A 27148-nucleotide genomic window follows, 5' to 3' on the forward strand; every position below is an offset into this window, starting at 1 on the left:
TTTTGAGGAGTCAAATGTTATACAGAGATTTTCAACTGTGTAGGGGATGGGGGGATCAACATCCCTAATTCTTAAGTTGTTCAAAGGCCAACTGTATTTGCTCTGCCTTATCACTTATCACACTTTAAGGCGGTTTCCTGGTCTTTCCCACACAAATGGAATGCACATACCAAGATATTAGTGATCTTAGTATGATTTTTCATTGTATTACCACCAGTGCCTAGAATAATACCTGGTTAATAGTAGACACCTCATAAATATTTGATGAATAAATGAATGAATATTCATATCCAGACTGTATTAAGCTCCATGAGATCTGGTTTTGTGTGAAAATGTACAGGGCCTGGCACATTAGAGTTACTCTTCAAATATTTACCAAATAAATAAATTTCATTTAATACTGGTTACATCTTGTAAGTGCTTATTTCAGAGATCTGTTGAGAGGGGTTGGTATCAACTATTTCAATCATTTTTATCTTTTATTTTATTAATGCTTCCAACTATTTTTGCTTTTACATTCAAATTATCCAGTTAGCAATACTTCAATATTCTCTACCATCAATGATATAAAACACCAATGATACCAATTTCCATTTTTTAAAAATCACTTACTATCTACCTTCATTGTTTTAATTAATATTATTGCTACCACTATAGCCAATACTATTTGTTCTGAGTTTAGAATAAGCCACCAAGGATCATCAAAGCCCATAAAACAGATATTAATAACTCTAACACTTGGCTTTAATCAGGAACATAAGGAACAGAATTAATCAGGACCAGAATTAAGTTAAATCCCCTCTGAGCCACCTCAAATTGCCTTAGGAAAGATGAGTGATGCTAAGAAAGAAGTGGGTTCTAGAACATCAGTAACCCACAATAACTTGAATAAAAGCTAACTTTGCCAAAACATCCACCTCTCCCATTTTCAGAAAACTATGAATACAGTTTAGTGGAGGGAAAAGGTAGTCAAGAGCATCCGAAACTCTATTAGCCACAAGTTGCTTCTTTGATTTTATAATATATAAACCTAAACCACAACATAGGATTGGGGTTGGTTTGTTTTTTGGTAAATATATGCCTTTATATTTAAATTCTATGTTTACTTCTCAGTTATTAATGACACCAATATTCAGCAACTGTTGACTCTTCCTGTCCAACTAGGCTACCAGGGTCATTTAATTTTTACTTAGCATATGAACTGGAAATGTTGAACATGCCCCAAGTCGTCTTATCAGAACAGAATTAGCCACCTGGGGTTTTGCTACACGGTGAGCAAATGTGCAGCATTACTCACAGCTCACACCTTGCAGTGATTAATATCAGCAGTAGTTAAGACCATGGGGCACATGGGTAGCAAAGGAGACTGAGACTTACACTATGGTGTCATAAATACTTTTGACATTAGTTGTAATTTATTTATTTTACACCACCTAGTTTCAGAAAGGATTTATGACAATGTCTAAAGGCACAGAAATATAATCCAGCAAGATAAAAATAAATATAAGTAGGTGAAACAAATGTGGCCTAGGAGAAATAAAGACAGGGTATATCACAGGGCTGTTCTCTCCTTACCTGTGTACTGCAAGCCCCTGTATTCACTTATTGCCCCAGGAGGTTTTAAATTGGGCCAGTAATGGAACAGCATTTGCACAGCTGGTGGTTTTACTTGTGAAGGCCCATAGGCAATCACATACAAAAGATCCTGAAGGAAACAGGAAGAATATTTTGACTTAGCATGATCAAATAAAAATAAAAGTGGCTCATTCAATAATACCAAAGCAGTGAAAATTTCAATAGAGGGGCTGAGGTGGTTAATTCCCCTGGAATCTCATCAACCAGGTGTGCTTCTCAGATTCAATCATATTAAAACATGATTTTTTATCATTTACTTATTGGTCCTGTAAATAAGCCCCCAGGTAGAGTTCATATGTACACTATCTCTTAACATATTCTTCTCTACTCCAAATAATGTTATAGACTTTAGAACAGCTTAAGCCAGTTTGCTAAACACTACATTTTAAAAATTCTTTTTCCTAAAACACATTTCTTAACAATTCACATCTCCTACTTGAAAGAAGACAGGTTCTTAAGCAACCTTTCAAATCAAATAAAGTTGTCATATTATATAGTATTTGCTAAACTCCAAGAATAAGAGGTATTCCATTACTTTTTCTGTCAAGCCACTGTGTTCAAGATCATTCCTGCTCTAAATGATAAACAATTGACAAGTAAGGAAAGAATTACAGGCTCTGCCACACCAAAATAATGAGGCATCAATAAATTTGACCTATAAATACTTCTGACATGCAAACAGTTTTTACTATATAATATAAATTGGGGAGTTTGTGGCTATGAGTTAAATGTGGCCCAAAACTTACTTTCCAGACTTCTTGTTTATATTTCATGAGGCATTCCAGTAATTGACAATGATACACTGTAAGGAAGAAATGTAATTTGAACATGAAATGTAGATATCAGATAAAACATCTTTTGAGATATAATAAACTATATTAGTAAGACTTTCACTCTGATCATTAAATTAGAAATTACTTTTTTCCATATATTCACACTTTTTAAAAAATCATACAAGCCCTTGACTTTATCAAGCTTTATTCCAAGATCCTTGAGAAGCATATTTCATTCACCTTATCGACAAAGGAAATATTAAGAAAAATCCCCAGTAATCATACCGTTACAACAGACTCTTATATCCACGTAATCAAGAACTACATAGGGGAAAAGAGCCGAACAGGATCGTAGCAAAAGGCCACACTCATTGAGCATTCATTATGCCAAGTATTGTGCTCAGAGCTGTATGTGGATTATCCCGTAACTGCCGTGCTGCAGTTAGGAAACTGAGACTGTTTCCTACCTTGCCAAGTTTGGGCAGATAGCAAGTGACAGCATGATGGATTACAACGATGGACTAGAACGGGGTCTTATCATTTGATTGCCAGTTCCATCTGTTGAGGAATTCTTAAAAGCTACACAACAGCAAGCTTCTTTGATTTGCCTATGCTTACTGAGGGAAGAGAGATACTTTCACCCTAGTTAAATAGCTGTTTTTTACTTTCCCTAATCCATCTTCCAACTCTATTGTGGCACCAAAGTAGATCTCACATTAGTCACCAGTGACCTTCAAGTCATTCAACTCAATGGACAGTTTTCCGTCTGCCTTTTATTTGACTTTCAGCAGCATTCAGTACTGACCACTGCCTTCTCTTTAAAACCCTTTCTTCCCTTGACTTCATGACTGACCCTCTCCTATTACCCGTAACAGACACTATTGATGCTACTCAACTGCTATCAACAACCCCTTTCCACCTGCCCTTGTCCCAGTGCAGCTTGCAGCTGGGGACAGCCATTTGACTCAGTTGCGGCAGCAAGACCTAAGGGAGAACCTGCTAAAGAACTTGTGAGATTTCTGTTTTTCTCTTGGATAAAAGGAAAGAGGCACACCAGGAGACACTGCTTTAATTGCTCTGACGGATCTATTACTTGTTTGTGTGTGTGGCTGTATAAAAATATAATAACCTCCACTGTGACAGCTATTTGCAAACATGACAAGTTCAAGGTTACGCTAACTGGCAATTTGCAGGTGAGCACAGATGTGAACCCACATACATCTAACCTCAAAGCGCTGCTTCACTGCCTCCCAACTTAGACATCAGGACCAAAGCCTCATGACGAGACGTTTTCAATGAACTGGATTCCAAATGAAGGATTGTTTCCAGAACATAACATATAATATAAATGACATTTTAAGGATATTCAAGCCAAAGTGAGCTATGAGATATAACTTCCAAAGTGAATACATTTTCATCAAACTCATATAATAATCCTAAGGGACTGGGTTTCACATTTAAAGGACGGCATTCCACACTAGAAGAATTAAGATTTTAAAATGAAAAATATGTTTTTCCTCATTCTGAGTCAAAACCTCAGTATTTACTACATAATTAAGTAGAAGGTTGAAAACAAGTCCATCAAATTTGATCACTTTCCAAATAAACATCAAATAAAAATAAAAATGTTCATATCTTAGCATGTGACGCCAACAGTCAGCCCCTTTTTAGGTGAGTCTCCGAAAGATCACCTGCAATTATACGGATGAACAGAAACCAGAGAGAGTAAATCACAGGAAACCTGTCCAATGTCACCAGTAATCAAAGAAACACAAACCAAAACTAGATATTACTTCTCACTTGTCCGACTCTATACAAATTGTGTAACAATGTTCAATGACAGGCTATGTATACTTTCATATATAATTAGTGAGACTACTGAAAATTTTTCAAGTCCTTTAACCAATTCATCCCTCTTTTATGAATTTATTCTAAGGAAATAATTTTAAAATGTAGTAAAAGATTTATGTTCAAGGATACTTGTGTGGCATTAGAGTAGCAAATTCACAAATTATTAACAATGGTTTTCTTTAATTATTAGAATTGCAGGTGATTTTTCTATTTCTAATACAACTATTCCTGTATACTTACATTCAATCAATTTCCAGCCAATGTTCTAAAATCATGTCCTCAAACATTCTGAAAATGCTAGCCTACAAGATTACTGTTGATAGAAACAGGCAAGGGAAATTTATTTCAACTCAAAAGTCTGTTTTCTAACATATCTTCACTTGTCTATCCACCAAGAGAAGTTATCACATGAGAATTTCTAGCCTGCTTGTTTGATGTCTCGTTTAATTATTGGTTTGGGGATTAGTCAAGCCACCCAAATTTCCCCTTACCTGGGTTGGACGTGTACTGCATTGCAATCATGAGCATGGATGATGCAGAGAGATTAACATGGGCAGGAACTCCTTCTCTCCTTGAGGAACCCACTGAAAGCAGAATATTTTTGATTAGACACAACTAATCTATATGGATATATGTATACTTGCTACTTTGCATAGAGCATGAGAGCTGAGAAAAAACTTTTTCTTTAAAAGTGCCAACAGAATCAACGGACATTTTGCACAAATAAAACTACGAGATGTGTCCTAGCATACAAATGCTACAGTTGTCATTATCAGTAGCAGTAGCCAGCATTTAGTGAGAATCCACAAGGAGTGGGAACAGTGCCAGAATGTGATGTGATGGCTTTAGCAGAGCTGCACTTAGATGTGACCTCTGCACCCAAGATGTTTGCATCTGGGTGGAAAAGAGAGAAAAAACAGAATCATCCATGTACCCAGGTATGAAGGCATGTTGAAGGCTACTCCAGTAAAGTAAAAATAAAAGGTTTCTGAACCCAACTTGAATATATTAACTTTTAGAGATGCAGATAAAATACCAGTCTACTTACAATGGGTACATTATTAATTTAGTTAGACAAATTTTATATCATGTACTTTTTAAAAATAGTATATTAATTTAAACAAATATTTCAATTCTCACGCCTGGCCAGTGTGGCTCAGTTGGTTGAATGTCATCCCATGAACCAAAGGTCGCCGGTTTGATTCCTGCTCAGGGCACATGCCCGGGTTGCAGGTTCGGTCCCCTGCAGGAGTGTGTGTGGGAGGCAGCCGATCAATGTTTCTCTCTCACATCGATGTTTCTCTCTCTCTCCCTCTCCCTTTCTCTCTCTCTAAAATCAATAAAAACACATTTTTTTATTTCAACGCTCACATCATTAAAAAATTTTATTCAAACCTTCACATGTAACTTAACCATTAGCATCTGTATCACCATGAGAACCACTTTTTTAGTTTTCCAAAGCTTACCATCTTCAGATCCATACGAGTTGTTTTAAATAAAGCACTTTTTGATTCTGTGAATAACACTGTTGCTGAACATTTTATCCTGTGCCACAAGCTCTGAATCGCAAAGCAAGTTGGTTTCTTCAGAATTCATCTTATAGCTGTATAATCATGTTCTCCAGGTAATAACCCTTAAGACATCTTTTAAGAAATCTTTTAAGTGGCTTGTTTACAATGACATCCAACTCTATATTAAGTTTCTTTCTGTGTCTTTTTAAATATAATGTATCAGGTAACCCCAATAACATTCAAAACTAGCACTGATTGAAGTCATTCAAGGTAATATATTGTGTCCAGAGAGTACTTGATTATTCTAAACACAGTAACAGAGAGGAACCACATTAGAAGAAACTTCATAAGGACTCAAATATAAAATGAAAATCTTTTTCAGGGATAACTGTAGAAGTAGGAGAAGCCTCTCCTTATATTTGGGCTTGTGTGGAAAATTGTCAAGAAAGCATGAACAGAACAGCATACAGTGAGCATCACACCCCAGAAAGTCACATCATGGGCCAGACCATGAACACGGGCAACAACGGAAGCAGAGAACCTAAAATCCGCTTTATTTTATTTTACTTTACTTTATTCTAGATCAAAGTGCAGTATGTGGGAGCAATATCTCACCTATAGCCAAAAAGAATAAGACTACTTTTAATAAACACATGTATAGAAGTACCATTAAAACACTAATAAAAAGATCTGATATAAAGAAGACAAAGAAGTTCCCCATGATTCTTTTTTTTTTTACATAAAAGCCTTTGAGCACCACAGTAGAGGGTGGCCATTACCACAGCTTCACAGAAACAAACAAATAAATAAAACGGGTCTCTAACTAACATGTTTGCTTTATCCATCACGTGCAGCTGCGCTGCTGCTACCTCACCACGAGGTGATACTCTGGTAGATGAATAAGTTTAATAATCACACAGAGATGTGGAGATCAGTTCATTGCTACTGAGTGATAAAGTTGATTAATCAAATATGATTGATGAAGGAAAAAGGACTTTGAGCTGAATCCTAAAGAACAGATGCAGCTGTTCTCAGACCTGAGCCAGGGGGCTCAAATTCAGCATTGGGGGGCCGTATCTAGAGAGCCTAACTTGGTTGGGAAACAGGAAAGTGCCACTCTTAGTAAGCATGTGAGTGATTCTGATGCAAATGGATCTCTGGCCTCCATTTGGAAGTACTACTAGAGAGGTAAGAAATAAGACAGAAAGCACTCAGCAAGGTGTCCAGGTGTGGGAGGGCTAAGTGCATGCCTTGTGTCCTTTGTTTAAGGAAGAAAAAGAAAGTCTCCAGAAAAAATAAATTCACATATATATTCCTTTAGGACAAAGGTTTTCACCTTTGTTTAAATTCATCTCCAACTTTTTAATAATAACATTTCTGAAAAATGGAAACTACTATTAAGAGAGACTGAGAATCACTGTGCCTGGAGGCCTTTAAAAATGGGAGAGATGCCCAAGTGCCTCAGATGATTTAGGTGAAGTCTATTTGTAGAACAGCCCAAATGATTCAGTGACCTTTGGATGTCCCTTCTACCCCCACAAATCCATGCTCTCCCTCAAGCATGGTCAACCGCAAAGCCAAAAGCGCTCCCTTGGCTCAAGCCCTAGGAAATTGGCTCCAATGCTTATATAAACAGATGGTGCCTTGCAATTTCTTAGCCTTCTAACAGAATGAATAAAATCATTGCAATTCTAATTTAATAAACACGCACAGGCACACATCATTTATTGAATCTTGTTAAAAAGCATGATGTAAACAGATGTGTTGCTTGTCCCCATGGGGGTGCAAAAGGCCACAACTACATATAATAGAAGGAATAAGAGAATTAATCAAAATTTTAAAAATTTACACTTAATATTGTGCTCAAGAAATATAATCAAAAGTTTCAGACCTATTCCCTAATCCTCTCAGCACCATCAGAATAACCATTACCACCACCACCCCCTCTATGAATAGTAACAATTCCCTAATCTGTTCCTGCATTTCACAGTGCCTAATATAATATGTACAGCTCTTATATATGGGAAAAGCCATTTTTATAAAAGAGAAATCAAATTATTTGCATGAGAACACCAACTTAATTATTGGGACTACCGCCCAAGTCACCTGACTTCATAGCCAATGATCTAGTCACTTATTCAGTCAAAAAGTGTTTTTTCAGCCCTGGCCAGGGGGCTCAGTTGGTTGGACCATCGTCTTATGCACCAAAAGGATACAGGTTCAATTCCCAATCAGGACACATGCCTAGGTTGTGGGTTCAATCCCAGCTGATCAACGTTTCTCTCTCTCTCTCTCCCTTCTTCTCTCTAAACATATCCTCAGGTGAGGATTTAAAACATAAGTATTTTTTCAGTACCTCCTATGTACCAGGCATTGTTGAAGGCCCTGGAGACACAGCTACATACAAGACAGGCAAGTCTTTGCCCTCTTAGAGCTAAAATGCTGGAGCTGTGCCATACAATATGGTAGCTATTTGCTGGGGTGAGGGCGGGTGGGAGGAGGGGGAGGAAGGTACAGGGGAAATAAATGGGGATGGATGGAGACTTGACTTGGGATGGTGACCACACAACACAGTGTACAGATGATGTGTTGTAGAATTGTGCACCTGAAACCTGTTATAAAAATTACTGTTACGACACAACAAACTCTAGGGGGAAAATTCCAAGCCCCAGAGAATGATCCCTTATCTCAGGCAATATTTAAGATAAGAGCATTTCAGAACAACACGTGGATTTGAACAGAATGCTGGAATTAGCTGCAATGGAACTTGACAGGTCTGTCATTAGACTATGGGTTTGGTCTGTTTATACGCTTGGGTAACATGCAATATTCAAAGGCGATTCCTATAGATTATCTCATGATCTTCACAACAAACAGGGGATGTAGACAGGGAAGGTTATGGTTAGTCACAATTTTACAGCTAAGAAAACTGAAGTTTGATGAGGTTAAGAGATCTATAGCCAAAGGACGACAATTCAGCTCTTCTGGATTTTTATTTCCAAAACATTTCCCTTGATTCAACAATAAACCCTTAAAGTACAGTAAGGCTGACCTTATAAAAACAATCATTAGCCAATAAAACAGATTTTATCCATAAAAGATTATTTCAATACCATCAATATCTTGTGTTTGTTTTTTACTGGTTTTTTTTTTTGCATATAATTATTAGATTTTGGAAGATCATAGGAACATAACACACATCCTCTATAGTGTTAGTAGAACAAAAATGATCCAGGGCCAGTGGTCTGAAACCAGGTATTCAATTAAGTGAGACAATTTCTTTTAAGTCAATGCAAAGATCTGAATAAACATTTATTTTTTCTGAGGGTATGTGACTTTGGGGGGGGATTTAACTTAGAAAAGAAACTAGATGAGACTGCACAGTCCTGGCTACCAAGGTATACTAGGAGCATCTTTAACTGATATAACTGTTCAGCTTTATTATTTTCTTTGAAATAACATAGCCTACATCAATTAATGTTCATTTGGGATCAGCTTTTTCTCTTCTCTGCCAAACTTCCCAACTTCTCTTCCCAGCTTCCATATTTCAATTTGGCCCACAAATCACATATTCTTTATTGAAAAAAGAGATTTCCATGGTGAAATGCAAATGGCTTTTTCAATTCTCAGGAACTCCTTAATATTTTCTTTATAAACAAAACCTACTGCACAAACTTGGGATAAAAAGAAGTATATCTTATTTATGGAAGGAGTTAGAAAAGGTTATGTAAAAGGAAGTCTTTATAATAAACTGTAGTTTGCTCTGTGGTACCGCCAAAGAACTTATTTAAAATAGAAGCACAGTACTTGGTTTATTGACAAAAATGACATGAAGGACAACTGATATCCATGGATGGCCCTTAATTAAACTGAAAGAGCTGTGCTACCTCAGCAGACCCACTTTAGGGCTCAGAACAGCATCTTCTAGGCCCTTAATGATGTAATTATACAATACCTGAAAAACTGCCCATGTTTTACATTTGATCTTGCAAACACCATACCAAAGAGAAAAAAGCCTTCTCGTTTTAAAGACTTTATCAAGTACTCAAAAAATGCAACATCCTTCATCCTAACATCTCAGTACTGAAATAAAAATATTCTGGAAGAAGTTAAACGCTCCTCTCTCGTTTCAGTCAGAATTTCTAGACACTGAAACAACTTCCAAAAATAGAAACAACATGGATACAAGCAACAGACACATATTTTCACATCGGTTCCTTTTAACATGATTAATCTAGAACCTGATCCCCCCAATCTTTGGGTCTATGTCTTTGTACCTACCTTGTAAAGGAACAAGTACAAAGAAACACATGAATCATTTAATACAATAGGCTTTAAGGTTAGTACTATGATTTAGTTTTCAAAAATTAAAAGATGACAAAGATTGGGTACTATTGAACCATAGGAATGGTGAAGAGAAATGAAAGTCAGAACTAAACAACTAAAACCAGAGCAACAAAATAAATGAATCAGATCAACGACTGGGTTTGCAGAAGATATGCGCCTCTTACATCAAATAAGATTGATCTTATTTAACCTAGATTATTAACGCCAGAAATACCCTTAGAGATTGAACATTTTTCCCAAAGCCCTCCTTTCCAGTTGATAAAAATGGAATCTCAGAGACACAAGCAACTTGTTCATACTGTTAACTGAACACCAAGTGACTCCACAAATAAGCACTAAAATTCACACGCATGTTGTAAACTAAATTTACCATTTTGCCCTCCTCAGTTGCCACAGTTCACACATTTAAATAAGTTAGAATTTCAGTGTGACTGCACGGCATGTTCGGGGGTCTGTGTTTCTAAGTAAGTAGAAATTAATCACAGATGAAGAACAAACTGCCATGCCCTGCCAGTGTCGCCCAGCAGCTGAGCATCAAACTCTCCCTCTCTCTCCCTCTCTCTGAGATCAATAAAGATATATATATTAAAAAAAAAAAAAGAACAAATTGCCACCCGTCCCAATGCCTGATTAGTCTAAGTATAACTGCAGAGGCCTGACACACTCAATGCCTCTCCTAAAATTAACAACTTATTCCTAAAAAGTAGGAATACAATGAATTAGATTCATTATTACAAAGATATAGTCTCACCTGCTATTGTTCAAAAAAAAAAAAAAATTCCTGTGCCTAAGTTTAACAGTTAACATATTTATTCTTTTTAAATGGCTATCCAATTCTAAGGCTGGTATGATCAGTCTGCTAATTTTTTTGAATCACTACGTAATTTAGGAAAGTCAGACTCCTTGCTTAAAAGACATGAAAATTATAATTCCATAGCTAAAGTTAAACTTGTTTGTAAAATACGTAAAATGTGTAAATATATTTACAGAGTAACAACTTTAATAAGATCATAAGTACCTAACATTAAAATGGTGAAAAATGATCACTAGGAATTGAATATGACCAATAAAGGTATTTTTATAGAACAAGAGTTGTGGGAAGGAGGGACATACACTAACACTTATTAAACACTAAGCATTGTGCTGGCACCTTACCAATGTTCTAGGGTAATCATCATCTCAATTATCACAACGACCCCATGAGGCAGCTATTATTATTATTATTCCATTTTATAGGTAAGAAACAGAAAGGTTAATTAACTTGCCTAAGGTCACACAGCTAGTTGGTAGTAGAGTTAGGATTTGAATCAAAATCTATTTGAGTCCTCAAACCATAATCTTTTCAGATTATTCACTGCAACACAGATAATTCGTAATCCATTTCTATAAAAACAATTTTAGGGGGATTTTGATCATAAAAGCCACAACCCGATTTATTTTTTTCTCTGCTCTCAGGTCTGGAAAGCCTGAAGAATTAAGTCTAAAATAGTGAAATAGAATTCAAATCAGTTCTATGTTTCTAACAGTACCTTGCACGTGAGTCTCAAGCCTTAGCTGTTGTCAAAGTGTTTTCATAAAGTCTGATTCACTACCATCACAACACTCCTGTGACAGAAAGCTGATGCTGTTGTCACTCTGGAGATGTTGCTTCAGCTATGTGAGCTGCACATCACACAGCAGATTGTGGACAGAGCTGAGCCTAGAATCTACATATCCTGACACTATCTACTGCTCTTCCCATTACACCTCACAGCCTTCAAATACAAAAGAGAACAATTTCTACATCTGAGGCAACACTCTCTCCACCTTTTTTCCTCAAGGGGCAAAATATACCATAATTTATATTTAGGAAATATAGACTGTGCCATTACATGTTCTTTCTTCCAACTGCATAAGATCAAACTGTGTGAACAAAACAATTGTAAGGTATAATCATCTTCCATATCTTTGGTTTTCATCATAATATTCATGCCGAAATGATTGCACTTAAATCACAGCACATGTCCATAGCAAGTGATTTCATTATAATCTTGAAAATCTACAGCCTCAAACAGCAAAAGCAATTTCCACTTGTACAATATATAAAAATAATCTAGTATTAGGTAAGATGGAACTTACATATAGCCATTGGTAGAAAAGATGTGCTAAGATATTCAATAATATCCTTGTGCAGAAATGGAGGGAAGGTAGCTAACGTTGATATCATCGTGTAGGGCAAAGTACTCAGAATATCATCATTGAGAAAGGGTAGCAAACATGTGGTTGTATAAAATATCGACTGTCCAAGATCTACAAAAGAAAATTGAGTAATCGGTCACTGAATATTTTGCCATTTAACAAAATATGCTAGTTATACATTCTAAGTTTTTATGAACAGGTTTAAATGATAAGTAACTATTGTTCTCTTCCTATTAAGAGTTCTGAAACATACTACTCAGAATAGTGAGTATAAAGCATTTGCTCATTAAATGTCTAATGAATAACTGCATTAAGATATATAAATAGCCCAGCCAGCGTGGCTCAGCAGTAGAGCATCAACCTAGGATCCAAGGAGATCCGGGTTCAATGCCCAGTCAGGGCACAGGCCCGGGTTGTGGGCTCCATCCCCAGTCAGGGGTGTGCAGGAGGCAGCCGATCAATGACTCTCTCATCACTGATGTTTCTCTCTCTCTCTCCCTCTCCCTTCCTCTCTCTGAAATCAATATATTTTAAAAAAAAAAAAGATACATAAATACCTATTACATGGGCTTTTCCTCAATGCTTTAACAATGTTTAGTAATACTTGGTATTCATAGCACTCCTCAACTTCATAAATTAAAATTCATGTGATAATGAATCCTGAAATCCCTCCAGCATTCTTACCTCCATTACATATTACACAAAATAATGGTGGCACAAGGATGTTAAATTATTTTATCACACGAAGTTTTAGAAAAGGCAAGGTCAGGATTTGAAATAAAACTAGGCTATTTCTGCCCCATCAACCAAACTACAATCTGGAGTTTGGGGCAATGCAGTAATTTGTATCTTCCAGCACAACGGCGGATTCAGCCACACCAAAGAAAGGAAGCCGTAAACTGATGCTGCATGACCCTGTGCATTTAATTATCAATTATCACAGAAGAACGTGCCACCTGATAATAATCTATCAACATTTTTAAATGGGGATAGGAACAGTACCTACCTCACTTCATTAGAAGGATTGTTAGGAGGTTTAAATGAGATAAATGTAAAGTGCTTAACATGATACATAATGTGCGCTCCACAAATATTAGCCATTTTGTTAATATTAATATTCTTACTATAATTATTACCTGCACAAGGAGTAAAAATACAGCACATTTGAAAAAACAACTATTTAGCTTTAGAATGCATGTAGACCAAATCCCACTGCACCGAGTGTGTATTTCGATCATTCTGGACTGTCCAATACATAGGTCGTCAGCCAAGACTTGACAAAAAAGACTTTGACCATTTTCATATCCATTATAAAAGAAAACTATTCGACTTTTTTTTGCAGATTTACTTTCTTAGTGATATTTTGATGCCTGTTATTTCTGATTTTCATTAGAATTAATATACCCTCTCAACAAGTAATCAACTGTCAACAGAGATGTGGCCACACTGTACACTGGGGAACCAGGGTCAGTCAACCTTGGGCTCCAAATGAAGAAACAGAAAATCCACAGGTGGTTCACTAAGAATTAACCGAGGCATGACAAACACCTCAGCTGCATTTTAGCCTACTTACAGAACTTCTGTAAGCACAGAAAGGCGCCTGAGAGCCCACCTGGAATATTCTTCATATGCAGAAACTAAGGCCCAGGGAAAAGAAGTGATTGTCCAAAATTTCCTAAGAGTTAGCTGCTGAACTGAGATAAAAATGGGACTCTTCCAGGGACACTGCACTGCTCCATGTGTGGACGCAGCCTCTAGCCCTATGTTCTCAAACTTGGTATACAAAAGAATCACCCAGAGAGCTAGTTTAAAAATGTGGTGATTCTTACTCAGAAGCACCAGCTTGGGGCCCAGAATTCCATGGTCCAAGCTCCCTCAGTGATTCTGATGTTGTTCGGATCACGCTTAGAGAAACAACGCTGTACTTTTTAACCTCTAAGGGATGGTCTAGTGAGTTTTCCCCTATCTTCCAAGCTCTGTTATGCAGAACAAGAGCATAGTATAGAGATAACAGTGAAAAGTCACAAAATAGCTGTGGGTATAAAAGCAAAAATACAAAACATCCCGGTTGAAATTGTCATAATTTACACATTAATAGCAATTAAATGAGTTGTAAGTTACCAAACTGAATGTTTTTATCTTAATCAAGGGGCTTTACAGACAAAGAAGAGCTGCCTAACACAGTGGCCCAGCCCAGGACCAGACAGGTCCACGATGACCGAAGGACTGGAGACACAAAGGAAAGCACTGACGAGCTCACCACCACAGTAAGCTCTGGTCGCCTTATGTTCAAAAGGGCTTCTCCCTTAAGTTCTGAGATAGGATAGAATCACAATAAAAGTGACTAGGCTTAAAACAGCTACAAAATTATATGATAAGCAAATTTATAAATTTCTCCATTTTTTATATTCACTACAATACAGAATGTAAATATAAGCAAAAACAAATTCAATAATCATTATTTCATCATTTTTATGAAAGTAGATTTAAAAAATATTTTTTTAACTAGGAACACATCTTACTAAATAAATCATTAAGCATTTTCTTAGGAGAGTTAGTCATAACTAAAAGGCAAAATAAGCCCTCACCACCCATGCAGTTCCCAAATTCCAGTATTTCTGTACAGTGAAATTTTGGTTATAATCCTCCCAGAAACCAGATTCTCAGTGCTTTCAAGTTAAGACAATTGATGTTTTAAAAGTTCATTTTCTGCAAAAATCCCTTTTCTTACTATATGGTTTTCCATTTGATTCGCCCAAATACAATACTGAATAGTTAAGCAGTAGATATTACTGCACTCCTTTTTATGCATTAGAAGAATTTGGTAAGCAAGCAAGCTAAGGAACTTGCCTAAGGACACCCAGTAGAAAGGGGAAGAGTTAGGAAGCATGCTCTCCAGCTTCTGCCCTAAGGCACCCTGTATACAGCACATAGACACTGGACCGCTCAGCCAACATTTTGTAATTAACTATTAATTGTTAGTTAAATTTGGAATACTTCTTAGAGATTTCTTTTTCTTTGTTTTTAGAGATTTCTTCTTATCTAATCTCCTGGGTGTAAAGAAAGGAAAAATAAGTCTCAGAGAGATTCTGTGATTTGCCCCACAAAAGTGACAGAATTAAGTCAGTGCATTGGACCTGCTCTTCAAGCTCCACCTCTTATATTTTCAGGAGGGCAAATTTTTAAGCCTTAGCTCCCAAATCATTTCAACAAGTCTCCATGATAAGCAGATCATGGGAGAAGAAATACGTTCCTGTTAGAGTCTTCCTCCTTTCCCCAACCCATTCCCCCCCAAATCAGGCCCACTTCGATAACATCCCTCTGGCCACAGCAAAATGCTAGGATGGAAAACACCATAATTATGTTTCAATGTAAGAAAGGTTTTAGCCAAACAAAGATCTTTCAAGCAATTTATTCCAATAACAACAATCTCCAGCTTCCATAAACATGCATTTACATTTTCAAAGTTTTCGATAAAATGCTCACCGTGTTGGCCATGCTGTAGTAAAGGAACTAGATCCAGGAGAGTCACCAAAGTCACGTAGAGGCCTTGATAGTCCAAAGAAGGGTAGTCTGACAAGTGAGCATCACGACTTTGCAGGCCACGTTCAGAGGGAGCATCTCGCAGGACGCTGTAAAGGAGGGAGCGAGTAACAGTAGGGTTGATGGAACTGACCTGCGGTCTTAGAGATGGGGTGAGTGGGAATGGCACAGGAAAAAGACACATGGTCATGGGCACTGTCAAATTGGAGGCATCTTGGCTTTCCTTCTTCCCTGTGCGGGACAAAATGCTGTTGGGGGGACAAAGAAAAAAAAGAGACAACAAAGACACAAAGAACAGCACATTACATTGAAATGACACTCTAAAACAAATAATAAAACACCAGATATAGCCCACATAAGATGCAATTGCCACACCAGGGGCATCTGCAAATCTAGTACAGGTCACACAGCTTTGTGCTCAGATACCAATAATGCAAGGTCTATTTTGTGAAAGTTGCATTGCATCTCATGTGTTATCTGGTTAGTAAGGAGCAAAAATATAAAAATGCATGTTTCAGTGCCAAACCCATGTTTTACAGTTTATCGATCTGGTGAAGAAGTTTCCTGAAAGGAAAAACAATGGCTTTTGTCTAACAAGTTAGGGCTTCTATTCTTAATTAAAAGGAGCTTTCAAAGGAAAGGAAGTTTTCAACAAGATTGTCTTAATCAGGTAAATAAAACTTGCAAAATATAGGTATGGCACTTGCAGAAACATGTTTTAGCAAAGAATAAACATGTGTGTTTATTAAGAAAGTCTTAAAAATCACATGTTTATTGCATCAAAATAATGTCTATATGTATATTATGATACTGTTTCATGACATTCTGTCAGTATCATTTGAGATAATGAAGTTTAAACAGGCATATGAATTTAGAAATAATACATATTTCTAAAATGTTAGCTAAACTACATTGGAAAAGCTGTAAAATAATATATATTAGATGGTCAGTAGCATATGTTTGTGAACTAATGATAATGGTTATTTATGTGTGTGTTTTTAATTTTGCATGTTGGGGAGGAAACATTTTATTTTATGAATACAAACAGTGGTTTATTAAATAGTTACCTTCAAAATTCTAAAGACTAAGCAAGCAGTATCTGCCATGTAGCTGTATATCATACAATAAGATCTCATATATTACTGCTGCTACTTACGTTATTATTCAACAAAACTCACTAAAAACTAGAGGAAAGATAATTTAGAAAGTTAAAAAAAGTTTAAGGGGAATAAAAATAAATTCTAAAAATAAACTGGCTTTTTTTTCAAGCCTTCATTTTAAAATAAAAACCTTTTAGTAAAAGCAAAGAAGAAAAGTTGTTAATTTAAAAATAGGAGAAATGACTGCATAGCCAAATGTTTAGGTTTTTTAAATGAGGTTATACTATTTATCATTAAAGACAACAGCTATACATTATAATGATAAATCTGCTGCACTTACAACGTGCTTTATATGTTAATCAAAATAGATAACAATTTATAAATGTTTCATTACATAAAAATAACCTTGTTTTACACTTATTCTATGTGAATCAAACATTACTAAGTTCTTAGTTAATGATATTACATTTACAATTTTACAGTGGGGTGAAGAATTGGTTAGTGTCAAGCATGCTTGCTATTCCAAATTTACATTTATTTTTATTTACTCTTAGTGCAAAATATGTTACAATGTAAGAAAAATGACTACATGCTTTTTATTTTCCATGTGCCTAATTTACCTCGATTTCCTTTGTCTTCTGTTACCCAATGTCCAGGGAAAAACAATTAATAATAAAGATAATTTCAGAATAGTTATGTAATACTTCTTAGCAATAAGTAACTTAAGATTTAGTGTATTTTTTAACTTTTAAAGGGATTTAATATACCTTTTTGTGTGTGTGATGTATTTAACTTTGTAAGCGTCTACTTTACAATGGGATAATATCAACATTCCAGTTACCCCTGCCTGCCTATATCTAATATAAATACCATCATTTTCCATCAGACTTTATACTTTCCTCATATAATTCAATTACCCCTAAAAGTACCACCTTTAAATGTACTCTTGATAATAAGCCCAGTCACCAAAAAACTATTTTAATCCTGTAGGATTCTATCTCACTGAAAACACCTTTAGAATCATAATGGATATAAATCAGAAATATTCTTTCCCAAACTTCAGCCCTAACTTAGCCTACTACAAGCACCTTTTCAAATTTACGAGATGTAGATCTTACAGAAGTGGTATAAAAAAACATTTTGCCATTGAGAATAAAATTTTCTCTGTATCATATATTAATGCTATCCTTTCGATTAAGTACAGTGCTCTCATCAAACTTTTCCTTGGTGGGGGAAATATAGCACAGTATATTTTCAAATATACATTTGCATTTTTCCAGAGTTTGATATAATTTGACAAACAGGAGCAAATCAGCTTTGGAGGCTCCGTTGATATTTTTCCCTTCCTGCATATGCGGCGTTCCCAAGTGGCAGCACAGCGACTTCACACGTGCAGGGAGGGAGGGACGCCGGCCCTGAGACCGTGGACCTTCCCCACTTTCTTCAGATTGAATAGGTAGGTGAGGTTGAGAAAAAAATGGCTGAAGATGAGCTTTCCATGAAACCAGCTTTAAATTACCATTCATGTTTCAATGTAAGGAAATGTTTTCTTTGTGGAAAAACTTAAGAAGGGCTCATGAATAAATGTACAATGTATTGTGATTTTATGATGTTTTGTGAATTTTATTCAGAGAAAAAACTTATTTCCCCAACCAAACTGTCTAACTTGGAAATCATAAAACCATCTTCCCCATTTGAAATTCTTTCCCAGAGGTCCGTACATCCAACCAAAAGGAATATTAAGAGCGCCCTGCTCAGAAGAGTCCAACCCAGCAGCCAACTTCTCACCTTTCCTTCTCCCTCCTGAGATCCTCTTTCTCAAGCATTTCCTTCCAACATCAAGAGAAATCAAGAGAAGATCTCTGGGGGTGTTAGTAAAGATGAGAAGTTGTCCCAAGGTATTTATAGCACAGAAAATTAATACATAAAATAAACTTTCTATAAGATTATGAATGTTGACTTGAGTTGACTTTATGCACTAAACAAAATTTCCCTGATCATGCTATGCTCTAAAGCTACTCTGTAGACTTCAAGTCAGTAATTTGAAGGTCTATATACTCTTCCTAAGTAATCAGACACTATAATTCAATTAAGATTATTGAAATGAGGCTAGAATCCCTTTTAAAAACATATTAAACTTTTTCTAAAGAGTTAGCAGCAAGTAATTTTCCCCAAACTTAATGATTTTTTAAAAGATGTTATATGCTACCAGCTTGAAAGGCACAAGAAGAGATATCTGGGGGAAGAGGTTCTAAAAGAATGTTTGACACAGGAAGACTGGAAACCTTTAAATGTTCTGCCAAGTAAAAGGCAAGATTCTTAAAGAAGGCCTGAAGTATTTAAAACATGGCCCAGAATGCTTCTAATATAAAATGCACAGACACCTCTGGTAGCGGTGAGGGGGGATTAAACTAGATGATCTTCATAGTTGCTTCTAATACTACAAGCAAACAAAATAGCTAAGCCCTAAAGTGTGCAAACTGTGTGTCCATTCCTACACTTAGGTTCCTACTAAATTAAAATCAGTACAACTCAGTATTCAGATGAAACTTTACCCAGGACCCAAGGTCACTGCTAGATGAAGTAAATGCTCTAAAAGGGTTCCTGCAACAGGTGAAATCTGAACTAAAGTCAACTCAATTCAAAAAACATTTACTGATCTTCTAAGGACCAAACACTGCACTAGGCTCAAGGGCTAGCAAACTGAGTAATACACGGGACTCACCTTCCACTAACCTAGAGTTTAGGGAACTTCCATGAACTCTGTTTTGAGTCTAATTATGAGCTAAGTGGACATATGTAGACTATTCAACTGCTGATCTAGTCAATTATGCTAAATATAATCTCTCCTCTCCTGTGGATTAAATTAATTGAAGTTAAACAACTAGGATAATCTCTGCCTTTGGAAATGCGTATAAAACTCTACTAAAATCAATGAGAGTTCTATGCATGCATGAATATCAGAGGACTCTAAAAATGTTATTCTGACTCAAATGAAGCTACTGGGACTTCAAGTTGCATATTTTAACCAAAATAATAATAATTTTAACATCCTTGAGAAGACCCAAATAGAAAGACAGAGGGTTACTCCATGAGAATTCATCTCTAATTCTTTCTTCTTATTTCCTTCCAAGAATCTGAATTCTGAAAGCAAGAAGTGCTTCTGAATATAAAAGTTATATAAAAACCTATGACTGTCTAACCGCTATGACACACCTGAAACTAATACAAAATAATATTGAATGTAAACTGTAATTAGAAAGTTTTTCTTTAATTATGTAAAATGTAAAAGGAACCATCTCGGTTTTAAGTAGAAAATCTTACTGTTAATAACCTTGGATACCAAATGCCTACTCCATTCTATTTGTCTCGAACTTTCTAAGAGCATAAAGAAAGAAACATGAGTATGATTGCTATGGTATATATACCAACAGCAAAAGTGATCAGAACTTGTTCCAATATATAGGACAATAGTTGTAAGTTCTGTATTTCCAGTAAACAAAAGAGATGAAAGAGCTTAAAAAAAAAAAAAAAAAAACTGAGGTAGGAAAAAAGAAGAAAGAAAATGCTGGGCTCAGCCCAGGAGTTGAATCTGTAAGCACTGAAGCCCAACCAGAGACACATTACACTGCTCAGTGCTTCTTCCTTCCTCCCACTCCGTGTGCACGCTCTTGACCTACAGGCTGTCAGCTCTGCTCTGACCTGCTGTCCACAATGAATGGCCTAATGGAAGATAAAGCTAAAGCACCTGGGGATTGAAATACTGTCCACATCACCTCCAGTAAGTTCAATTTAACTTCCAAACAGATGATAAATCTTTGCACTAAGCACTTCTTTTCTTACCTTAAGCTCGAAGAGAGCCCGAACTACTCTATGGACTCTTAATGGATGCCAGCATTCCCAAAGGCCAAACCAATTACTAAAAGAAGTGTCCCTGTACTATGACAGCTAGTAGTGCTAAGGAGAAGCAGTATAGCATAACTGTTGAGAGCGTCTGCTGTGGGTTAGCACCACCAGGGTCAAATCCTGGTTCCAACACTTACTAGATATGTACCTCTGACTAACTTAAGCACCCTATACTTTAGTTTCACTATGTGTAAAATGGGTGTAATAGTACACTTATTTCATAGAATTATAAAGGATTAAATGAGATGACACGTGTAAGGTGCTTAGAACAGTGCTTGAGACATATAATTACTATTATTACTATACAATATTACTAAGATAATGATAGCTGTTGTTAGTATTATCAGTAGTAGTAGCTGTTGATGTCTCCCTTTGAAAATGGACTCAGCTTAATCACATAGAATCTTCTCCAACAGCCACTTGAACAAAGTACCTTAATACCAGGGTTTGACCATTAAAATGCTATCACCCATGATCATATTCTAATGACCCATTGCTCAAGAAAACAGAACCTTCATGCCTTGCAAACATGACTTCAGTACCCTAAATTTCTTAACATTCTGGCACAATGACTAAGACCTAAGCAGTAAGTTTCCAAGCGCCAACTAGGATGTCACAGTTTCTTTGCAAATATAATTCAGAATTTGCTTCTTCCTGAGAAGTGCCTCTCAGTTCAAGAACTTTCCGAATTTGTGATAAAGCAAAGTGTTTCCCGTTGAGAACACTGACCTCAAGGACAAAAGGAGAATTCCAGAGGACAGAATCAGATCCCGTGCTGTATAAACTTACGGTTATTACTATGAAAACTGAACTAATTATTCCACTGCAGTTTGAAAAGAAGGGAAATACCCTATAACAAGGTCCTAAATTTACTATACAAGTATGAAATCTATGAATCTGATAAACAGAATCCCTTTAACACAGAACAGGGACACTCAGCGTTCTAAAGAAGAAAAGATATTCCAAAGAGTAAGAACAAAGAGACAGCGGAACTGCAGAAGACTAGTGACTGACCTGACTGCATGAAGCTTCCATCTACAAAGCATTCACCACGCAAAGCCTTAGACCACAGTAAATTCCAGTGCCACCTACAGTCATTCCAAATTGGTGTTCTTTCCTTACCTAAAACCTACCTCACAAGATTTTTGTTGTTATATAGTTAAAGAGACAGTAGCAAGTCAACTCTATGTATTTCCAAAATCAGATTTGGAGCAAGATCATGGTAACAACGGAAGAGCTAAGCCTTAGAATTCAGTGGAAAAGTAAGGTGTTCCTCTCACTTCTCAGATGTTATTTCCCAAACAATTGAGCCTTTCCTTCAAAGTCCCATGGTCTCTGGTTTTTCCCCAGTGAGAACTGTGAAGCAGATAGGTCCCTCCTGTCTCTATGCTACAGTAAAAACAGACAGTATTTGGTTTTGCTTCCTGGTCCTCTAGAGAATTTCTGTATCAATTGTAAAGGATGTTGAACACTTGAAGTGTTACACAGATTAAAAATAATTGTTATTGCCATACATTACACTTCAAGAAATACGAATTACCACTGATGACCCTCAAATGCTACATAATTCTGATTTTCTTTAAGACTATAAGTACTTCCTATTCTTAATTTTAATCCTACTCTATGTTACTGCCAGACATATAACTTTTATCACTGTATAAATCCCTTGATAAGACATTCAACTGAGGAAAGGAGGCAGGAACCTTGCAACTTTTTTTCCCCCACTCAGTTCTATGATCGGATTTGCTATAGACACCCAGAGAACTGGAGTCCAGACTCTTCTGGCAGAGCACTAGGAAACATAAGGCCCTTCAAAACTTTCAGTTCAATCAAAATTTAGATCCCAATCAATTCAGCAGTCCTACCTAATAATTGTCTCAAAGTAGAGGATATTTTAAAGCTTACCTTAACAAGGTCTGAGAAAAGTATTTCAGGGTGTTTGCAATATCTGTTCCTGAAGGTACAGGGTAAATGTTGTGGAGAACCCGGTTATGATATTCCTGTAAGTACCGGATCTTGGAAGCAACTAGATAGAAGCAAAACAAAACAAAAACAAAAAACAAGAAGAATCATCTTGTACTATGTATACGATATACAGCTGTTGCTGTTTTTAATGAAATTTAATCAGTATTTTAAGAAAAATATGTAAATTTTTGCTGGAATTCCATGACAGAAACAATTATAAAAGAACTTAAATTTCTTCTAATTGTATTCAGCACCCAAAATTATTTTTAGTTATCTAGTTTAATATCCTTTTCACAAATTATCCATTACTTTTTTTATCACTAAGAAAGGCAGTACTCCAAATTATTTTATAATCACCCCCAAGTTAGCTTATTTTTAGCAAAATAATAAAGATCTCTGCTACCAGAGAACTATATTTAATATTACTTAACTGAAACTGGATGAAAAAACTCAAAGATCTTTCAACAACACTCTAAAAATCCTAAAATAAAGGGAGTCCATTGCCCAATGGCATCAGTTGAAACCAGACTTTTAACTCAGCAAGTGATCATAAAAGTGTGCTTAGCAAATGTTTGAACTGCAAGAATACTAAGAATGGATTAATTTAGTATCAAGTAAGAATACAATGTTTGGGTGATAATATAAAAAAATGAATGTCACATTTTCCTTCCAAGACATTTCAGAAATAGAAGGCTTCCTAAGCTTTCGGAGCTTGGCTGCCCAGATCTTCTCAAGACTCAGGAGGGACTAAATAGGTTTATTTACCCTCCTAGACCTACCTGGAGTCACCAGCATTGTCCACATTCCTGACCTGACCTTTGACCTGGCTGCAGTGAATGGCCCAGTTCTAGTCATTCCTCTTTGCAAATCCCAAGGGGCCATGATGATCAACGTCTCCAGGTCTCCTCTTCCACAGAGCTCTCAACACTGTCCATTTGTCCTTTCAATCTTTAAGGCTACCAAGGGAGCCTTTTAGGTGGCATGGCTCACTGTCAGCAGTTAACAGAAGACATATCAAGTCCTGGAGAAGCAAGGCTGTGCTGTTCCCAACAGCCCACGGAAATAGGCTCCTGGATGAGCTCTAACTGAAATTCTGGCTTAAGTAACTTAAAACACGTCAGAATGCTTTTGATAGGCACAGGATGTAGAATCACAGAATGATGACATATCAGAACTGGAAGGGCCTTAATGACATTTTCCCAGAACCATTTCATTTTGAATATGGGAAAATCAGGCACATTAGGTCATTAGTGGCAGAGCTAGACTAGAACTTAAAAAACCTTCACTCCCATCCAGCGCTCTTTCCACTGTGACATACTCTAGAATCCGATTCTGAAATGTAGTCAATATGCAGACAGAAGGTGTTCGGTGCATGACATTAAAGCAATTTTCAGCTGTTATTATTCACTGATTCTAAATCCCACATATACCATTTATCAGATTGTCCTTTTCTCTCTCCGAATACCTACATATTTCCATAATATGGTTAGTACTTTCCTACAAAAATGTCTAGATTGCAGATAATACCTTGAGTGTGTATATAGCACATCACCTCTAAAGAAAGCAACAAGGTTATATTCATTGTCTCAATTAACCCTATAAGTGGCTGGTTGTAAATGACTTTTTTCTTGAGATAAGGTAAAAATAAGTGATACTTTAAAATGTTTCAATTACAGCCCAGCCCAGTGGTTGAGCATCGACCTATGAACCAGGAGGTCACGGTTCGATTTCCGGTTAGGACACATGCCCGAGTCGCAGGCTCCAACCCCAGTAGGGGGCGTGCAGGAGGCAGCCGATCAATGACTCATCATAGATGTTTCTATCTCTCTCTCCCTCTCCTTTCCTCTCTCTGCAATCAATAAAAACATATTTAAAAAATAAAATAAAATAATAATAAAACATTTAATTACATAATCTACAAAAATCCATTTTCTTCTCAGCCTTTTTTATTTGCTGTTCACCATCTTTTATCAAATCACATTATAGGAAACCCCGACATTCATATAGTTTCAAGCCCCAAACATCTGAAATATGTGCTAGGCCAGCATATGCTTTCTGCTCACCCAGCATCGCAATAACACTCTGTTACTATGACTTTTCTCAGCCTTTAATATTTAGCAAGTTTCTGTTGAGTATTTCAGGAAAATGTTAATCATTCCACCATATTAAAAAGAGGCAGTTGATAGTGCAAGTTGTGGTCAATATGCTCCACTGAGGAGAAAAGCCATAGATTCCCCCAACTCAATGCTTGCTCATAATTCAAGAGCTACAAAACTGTCACTACACAACATGCAAGGGAAAGCAGAAACAAGAGTCACTCCCTTCTTTGAAATCTTTTAATATTTTACAAATGTCACATTGTATTATTTTTGTTTACTTACCTGTTTATTTTTCTATGCCAGGTTGTCAATTTCTTGAACGCAGAAACTATATCTTACTCATGTCTCAATCCCATGCCTAACACACTGCCTGGCACATAGTAAGTACTCAATATATTTGTGGGATAAGTGAACAAATGAATTATTACTTGAATAATATTTATCACTTGGGGCTTTTTTGTATATATACGTATCTGTCACCCATACTAGATTGTTTTTATTCCTAGTGCCAGACGTCTAGTAGGTGTTCAATAAATAATTGACACATAAAGATAGAAAAAAGGAAGAAAGAAAGGGGGGAGAGCCTGGCCAGCATGGCTCAGCAGTTGAGCATCAACTTATGATCCAGGTGATCACAGTTCGATTCCCAGTCAGGGCACATGCCCGGGTTGCGGGCTCGATCCCCAGTAGGGGGCATGCAGGAGGCAGCTGATCCATGACTCTCTCATCATTGATTTTTCTCTCTCTCTCTCTCCCTCTACCTTCTTCTGTCTGAAATCAGTAAGGACATATTTTTTTAAAAAAAGAAAGAAAGGGGGGAGAGAAAGAAGAACAAAGATACTGGTGAGTAATCATGAAAGACAATTTATAGAACCAGTTGGAAAAATGTTCAAGCTAATTTTTGCACTTGTGAATTCAACAAAATCATAGATTTATTTAACTTCCATGTTTGCGATTATTTGAGAACAGCCAGAAAGGTCCCTGCTACATAGTAATTTGTCACTGTGCTGAGGATGTGACTAAAATTCATTTACATTTCAACTTCACACAGAAGAGAGGGTCATTTGGCTGGTCGCTGAGCCCATGTGAGCACCCAGCAGCCTCAACACAGCACAGAGTTCTTATTTTCACTCCAACCTTATGCCTGAATATTGCTGCAGAAACTCAGATAATTGGGCTGGATGGATATAAACAAATTATCTCCAGCCTCAAGTGACCTTCAGGCAATCATTGTTTCATCCTTCTGCATGCTCTTCAAAACTTCTCCCATAACGACTCTTCCCCTTATACTTTAAGAAAACAGAAGCCATCTGTTATGGACTGAATGCCACCCCACCTCCCTCAAATTCATATATTGAAATCCTAATCTCAAAACGTGACTGTATTGGAGATAAAGCCTTTAAATAGGTGATTAAGTTAAAATGAGGCTCTTAGAGCAGGTTCTAATCCAGTCTGACTAGTGTCCTTATAAGAAGAGATTTGGACACAGGAGAGACGCAAGGGATGCGTGTGAACAGAGAAAAGGCCATGTGAGGACACAGAGAAAAGGCAGCCATCTGCAAGCCAAGGAGACAGGCCTCAGGAGAAGCCAAACCTGACAACACCTTGATCTTGGACTTCTGGTCTCCAGGAGAGTGAGAAAATTAATTTCTGTTGTTTATGCCACCTAGTCTGTGGTACTTTGTTATGACAGCTCTAGCAGACTGACTAATACACCATCATAGAGGAAATCCTCTAAGATCTAAGAGTCTGAGCTCTAAAATCAAATAATTCTAGATTAAGATTTTGGCTCTATCTCCCCTTAACCCATTTCCTCATCTGTAAAATAAGGATAATCATACCAACTTCATGGGCTATTGTGAATAATAAATCTCTTACTGAGCCAATCACCTAGCATAGTACCTAGTACACACTCAACATATAGTGAATATCAGAAGCCTAGCTGCACCATCTTCTTTCCCCTTCCTATCAAAATCCATGCCACCACAAGTGCCCTCCATCCATCAGCTGTCTCTCCTACACACTTCCATAAGCATCCAAATAATGTTTGTGAAAGGGAAACAAAAAACCTCTCATTTAACTTGAAGTTCCCCTCTAGCTAATGGTCTCTCCACTCAGAGCCAAGGTTATAGCACTATGTGTCCTCTCATCTCTCCATCACTTCCAGCTCTGTCGGCCACTCCAGTCTGGCTTCCACCTCCGCCGCTGCACTGAGTCTGCTTTCTCCACCATTGTCTAGG

General features: G+C 36.8%; 1 protein-coding gene across 3 annotated transcripts in view; it reads right to left on the bottom strand.

The window, feature by feature from the left end:
• UNC79 (unc-79 subunit of NALCN channel complex) overlaps positions 1-23691 on the bottom strand; it is a 161654-nt gene extending 137963 nt beyond the window's left edge. Inside the window, exons 1-7 of one of the 3 annotated variants that reach the window (XM_087813828.1) lie at positions 23589-23691; positions 22750-22870; positions 15782-16086; positions 12236-12406; positions 4751-4843; positions 2382-2437; positions 1576-1705 (exon numbers count right to left, since the gene is read on the bottom strand). In XM_087813828.1, coding sequence (XP_087669954.1) covers positions 1576-1705; positions 2382-2437; positions 4751-4843; positions 12236-12406; positions 15782-16086; positions 22750-22870; positions 23589-23691 — 979 coding nt within the window. Of the gene's footprint in view, positions 1-1575; positions 1706-2381; positions 2438-4750; positions 4844-12235; positions 12407-15781; positions 16087-22749; positions 22871-23588 lie in introns of those variants that run through there. The other 2 variants (XM_087813833.1, XM_087813832.1) reach the window with 2 other exon arrangements.
• Positions 23692-27148: the final 3457 nt, after the last annotated feature.

The sequence above is a fragment of the Miniopterus natalensis genome, chromosome 1 (genome assembly GCF_054644295.1).
Source record: "Miniopterus natalensis isolate mMinNat1 chromosome 1, mMinNat1.hap1, whole genome shotgun sequence".
Classification (NCBI taxonomy): Eukaryota; Metazoa; Chordata; class Mammalia; order Chiroptera; family Miniopteridae; genus Miniopterus; species Miniopterus natalensis.